This window comes from Drosophila nasuta, chromosome X, assembly GCF_023558535.2.
Source record: "Drosophila nasuta strain 15112-1781.00 chromosome X, ASM2355853v1, whole genome shotgun sequence".
Taxonomy (NCBI): Eukaryota; Metazoa; Arthropoda; class Insecta; order Diptera; family Drosophilidae; genus Drosophila; species Drosophila nasuta.
Window position 1 is genome coordinate 8,650,744 of NC_083459.1, and position 5,867 is coordinate 8,656,610.

The 5,867-nt window shown below is 38.6% G+C and overlaps 1 protein-coding gene across 1 annotated transcript; it reads left to right on the forward strand.

The window, feature by feature from the left end:
* The first annotated feature begins 1,957 nt into the window (after window positions 1-1,957).
* On the forward strand, window positions 1,958-3,306 carry LOC132796443 (uncharacterized). Its single transcript, XM_060807616.1, has 3 exons — window positions 1,958-2,729; window positions 2,790-2,962; window positions 3,110-3,306. Exons 1-3 carry the CDS (start codon window positions 2,080-2,082, stop codon window positions 3,193-3,195), a joined length of 909 nt encoding a protein of 302 aa, XP_060663599.1. The 5' UTR covers window positions 1,958-2,079; the 3' UTR covers window positions 3,196-3,306.
* Window positions 3,307-5,867: the final 2,561 nt, after the last annotated feature.

Here is a 5,867-nt window from a genome sequence, read left to right on the forward strand (position 1 = left end):
TTTATTTTATCATTTTTATGACGTTTCTGTAAAGGGTCAGCATTTCCTTTCCTTTCCCTTCCCTTTTTTTTTGTATTTTATTTTGTTTTACACCCGCATCCGCATCCGCATCAAATGAGCTGCGAATTAGCTGTGAGCTGAACTTCGCTTCCCACAAGCATTTCTAATTTTTTTTTTTTGTATTATAAAACAGCTTATTCATTTTCTTTTGCAACATTTCAGCAGCGCGCGCTTTCATTATGTTTCCCTGCTTCCATTTGCTGCATTCATTTTTTAAGTTAATTTTCTTTATTTCGTATACAAATTTTCATCAAAAACTCCTCAATATTATATTTATCTATTATAGAATATATTTTTGTTTATCTTAATTTTAATTAAACAGTTTTCAATTAAATCATGTCTTGGAATTGGGCAAAAAATTAACTCAAAAATCACTTAATGTTGAGCGATTTTTTGTAGTTGTTAATTTTTTCGCTTCGAATGAAAACAAATTTCTAAATTTGACTTGGAATTTAAGTAGCTAATTCTTTTTTATAAGTAGAAAATTATCCTTTGTCATGCAGACAAACAGAGATTACAATACCCAATACCTGATACTCATTTGCAATGAGAGCAAAACAGTGCGTTATGATTATAAAAATATACTGAAAAAAATGCTACAAATATATACCAAAGATGTAAATGCTAAATCTATATACAAATACATTCAAAATATTCCATAAATAAAGTACCAGATTGTAAAGCAACTTAAGCTTAAATATACCAAAGGCTATAAGTAGTATAAGGATATACTGAATGCATTAGTATATATAAATATACTATATAGTACAAAATATAACCAATTTCAGCAGACATTTTTTCTATATAGTTTTATTTTCTTAATAACTTTGACAAGAACATACATACATATATAACTATGAAGTGCCTATTAAGTTGTTCACGGTTTCAAATAATCACTATTTTATTTAAACTTATTTTGTTGTCATATATACTTAATGGTTAGATTATTTTTATATATCATTTTGTTATTACTTAGTGTAAAAGATGCTAAATTGTGATGCTGTGTGAAGTCTAATTGTCTGGTCAATTTTTATTATCGAAAGAATTTCTAATTTCCCAGCTGTAAATAAATGTATTTTTATTTAAATGGTGTAATCGCTATCATATAGCACAATCATTTATTTTTAATTTGAATAATAATAGTTTTTTATATTTTAATTGTAAATCTACTTAAGTACTCAACTCCAAATGAAAACGTAACGCAACTGAATTGTTTCAAGTCGCGCAAAGTTGATTAAAATTTGCACAGCCTAAAAGTATGCAACAGTTTCTCGAATGCAAAGCAACAAAGCAATCGAGCGAGGGAGAGTAAGAGAGAGAGAGAGGGAGAGTGCTTGCAGGAGTGTTAGTGGAAGTGGGAGTGGGAACGGAAGAGAACCGGTCGATTGACTGACCCAATTAAGCGTATAAGCAAACCGCATGGGAATGTTTATTAGCAAGCAAGCGAGTTCCTCTTCCCCTCCTCCTCCGCCTTCACCCATCAACTTCCCACTCACCACAACGCGAATTGATTTCGTTGCTTGATTCAGAAAGCGCGAAGCAATAATTTCTCAGTGTCATCGATGCTTAAACTGTTCTTGCGGTCTCTAAACGCAATTTCGTACTTGTATCTGTATCTTTAGATGTATCTGTAGCTATATCTGTAGCTGTATCTGTAGCTATATCTGTAGCTGTAGCTGTATCTGTATATTTGTTCTATCTTAAGTTGGCGGCGATTTAACGTTTAGTCAATCAAACACAATGGATACGCAAATTGGGACTTGACAATAACTGACTTTGTGATTGGACTGCATACACAAACACACACACACACACACACTCGCAGATTTATGCATTAGGCCAATTGATTTGTGACTAGCTCATCGCAGTTTTGCGCTTTCGCCAACGTCACCATATAAAAGTGTTTGCTGGCGGCGCAATGAAACGCATTTAATGCTGGCCACCGCACAGCACAGGATTAAACAACCTCACAGCCTCACACACTCCATTCCCTGCTTCCCCTCATCTATCTAGCTGCAAATGGATAACCAAAAGCTGTCGCCGCTATTCTTGTTGCTGTTTGTTGCATTTGGCTGCATTGCCAACACATTTGGCCAAACATTGGAGGTGCCCACGCGTCGTCTAATGCCACCCGCTTTGCCCTTTGCCGAGAGCTTTGAGCGCTTCGATGACAGCGCAGAGGACAATGTTGACGTTGAGGAGGTCATGCGGCAGACGGGCGAGGAGCTGAGGGAGCTGCTGGGCGAGGAGTTGACCAGCGCTGTGGTGCCGCTGACAGCGGTGCCATTTCTGAGCCTCACACGCCGCCAGCCTGGAATTGTGGCGCCTCGCTCTGGCGTGGAGGCAGCGCTGCAATTTGGTGGTGACGATGACGAGGACAGCGAGGAGGACAGCGATGTCGACGATGATGATGATGATGATGATAGTGCCGGGGAAAGCGTTGAAGATGCACAGCCGGAAGCTCAGCCAACGCCTGCGGCACAGCCACAGCTTGTACCTCAAACGCAACCCCAATCTCAACTCCAGCCGCAGCCTCAGCCACAGCCACAGCCACCGGCGCAACAACAGCCACAGGCTCCGCCGGCAGCAGCAGCGGGAACACAGTCAACGTATAATCCGTATCGCGACAATTTCCATGACCAAAACACAGATGGCAGCTATGTCTATGGGTGAGTTGCTCAAAACTGTTTCGCCAGCTACCACTTTAGACTTCCACCTCGACTCTTTAGCTACTCGCTGCCCAATGGCGTGCGCCGCTGGGAGCGCGGCTTTCACTCAGCGACCCAGCAGCACGGACTCGTCGTCGAGGGTTTCTATGCACAGCCCCGGCCAGCTGGCCATGGAGTGCGCTATGAGCTGCGCTGCTATCGCGCCGATGCCCAGGGCTATCATCCGCTGGCAGGTAAACAATTTAATGCAGCGTCGTTTTTTTCACATCCGCCCAAGAGTATAAACTTTGCCACTATAAAAATCACGTTTATAGAATTTGTTATGCAACCGCGCAAGCGGATGTTTTGTAAATTGCGCTTAACACTTGCTTTATTTGCAGTCGAGTATCTGGCAGAGCCGCCAATTGTACAACGCTTCCAGCTGCCCAATGTGAGTTGCTTCAATGCCAGTCGACAGCGCCGATGACGAAACTGATGACGATGAACAAACGCCTAACAATAGTTGACAATATTTAATTTATTAGCTCGATTTTCTTATCAATTTTTTTTGTGCACGTAATAAAATGAAGTAGCTAAATATGCAAACTAAACTCATTTGTGAACCATTCATTAATAATAAGAAGACGAAACAATAACTCACTTGTGCGTATACTTAATATTCGGAAACTTCATAAAGGACGTATTTAAAGCTCATTTAAAAGGAAAACTTTCACTACACTTTCATATAGCTTAACAGCTACAACTGCTGTGCTAGCCTACCCCATGCACTGCCATTACAGGGTAGCTGAAAGACGTGAGCAAAATGAACTTGATTCCCTTTACCAGGTTTCTTTTGTGCCTCACGTCTGTGTTGGATGTTTATCTGTTTGACAGCTCCACGCGCGGAATATGTAAATAAAATGTAAGAGAATGAAATGGAATGAAACGCAATGGAACAGTTTGAAATGGAATGGATTGTAATATAAAAGCGAATGGATGCTACTTTTGAGAAATAAACAAAACTTGCGGCGATGATACTCGCCACAAAACTTGGTTTTTGGCTCCGCTGTTGATTTAGGCAAATTTGTGTTTAAACAATAACAACAAGCGCAACTAGAAGATGAGCAGCAGCACAGCGGAGGGATGGGAGATGCGGGGAGAGGAAGTATATTGACAATGGAATTGCGGATGTGACTACCCCTTAACAATAAAACAAGAAAAAAGCAAGTAAGAAAGCTACAGTCGACTGTGCTCGACTGTGAGATACCTGCTATCCATTTTCAATTAAGATAAAGCTGTGTGATAGTATTCTAATAATATCAATTATTATTCTGAAAAAATACCAAGCTCTATAATTGGTATATCGATATACTAAAATATACCGCATTGTACAAAATATACCGAATTGTCAAGCAACTTCGACAAAAGTTGGTGAAAGTGATATGCTGATATACTACTACATTTAAAATATACCAGATTGTCAAACAACTAATCATAAAATATACCGAAAGTCAAACGTGGTATACCGATATTCTAGCACATTTAAAATTACTATAGAATATTGTATATCGATATACTAATACATTTAAAATATACCATAAAGTACGAAATATACCTGTTTTTCAAGCAAGTAAAACTAAAATATTCGGATGGCTATAACTGGTATATCGATATAATAATGTATATGAGATACACCATAGAGTAGTGATACATCGATACAAAATATACCAGATTATCAAGCAAACAAGACTAAAATAAACCGAAGGCTATAAGTGGTATAACGATATACTAGTGCATTTTACAATTTAGTAAAAAAAATATACAAAACTGCAAAGTCCACTTTTTCTATACAATATTATTTCCTTAATAACTTCTACAAGAATATAATATCTACTTTAAGGGCCCAAAGATAACTCCATCTGTCTGTTACATAAATTTCCTGTACTCACACCGTTAAAATACCCCTCTAACCCTATGGGTAGCGGGTATAAATATACAAAAAACCAAAAGTCGACGAGAAACAATTGCTTGAAATTTGTTGAGCGACTTGGACGACGTCGACGTCGGATGTGGACGTGGACGTGGATGTGGATGTGGATGAGCGGGGTAAAAGGCGTCGGGCACAAAAGGCGCCTCATCAACGCAACCAGCAACAATGACAGCTAACAAACCGTTAAGTGCCGCAACAAATCGCCAAAAATTGAAAACTGTGGGAATACGACACACGACACCAGACGCCAGACGCGCTGGCCACAAAGCCACAGAACCACAGCAGCCAGCGGCAGTGAAGAGCAAAGAGCAGAGCATCAGCAGCACATCTCCGAAGCACCAAAGAACTCGCTTCCGCCGCGTCGTTTCCCCTCCCCTCTGAGGCACACGCGACACACCCGCGCAGCGATAGAAATCTCGGTCTCCCAACAAAACACGAAACAACCGCGAAATAAAAAGAAGTCGAGAGAAGAACATACAAAACACAATCAGCAAAGACAATAAAAGCAAATAAAAAGTATTTTGAAATGCCATTTGAATTAGAACTTGAAGCGACACAACGCACCAAGCGCCAAGCACCAACCGCTGCGATGCCAAGCGATGTGAAGCGTTGCGATGTGATGTGATGCGATGTGATGCTGGCAACAAGGAAGTGCCACTTCTTGCTGCCACAACAGCGCTGCAAACAACACGAAACTGACTCCGAAGCTGGAACTGAAACTGAAACCAAAACGTTGATATGATTTAATATCTGCAAACAAAACATTATTTTTACGTTGAGCTTTAAAAAAGATTGAACCATCTAATCAAAAAAATAAATATAATATTAAAGAATTTCTCATATCAAATTCAATAGCCTAAAAGTTTCAAAACAATATTGTGAATTCTTGAAAATTAAGTATACGTCGATGGAGCAAGAATATCAGTTTATTATTTATTAATACCAAATATTTAAAGAAACATAGAATGTTATTTTAAGCTTTTTGAATTCGTTAAATATTATATTCTTTTAAATACGATATTATTTTTATTTTATATATATAATAAAGGTAACAATATTATCAAGCGGTCAATTAAAATGGAATGAATTAAGTATACGCACATAAGTTAAAATAATCATAGCATTTGCTTTAAATTGCAATATATTAATATAAATGCTACTATTTTAAT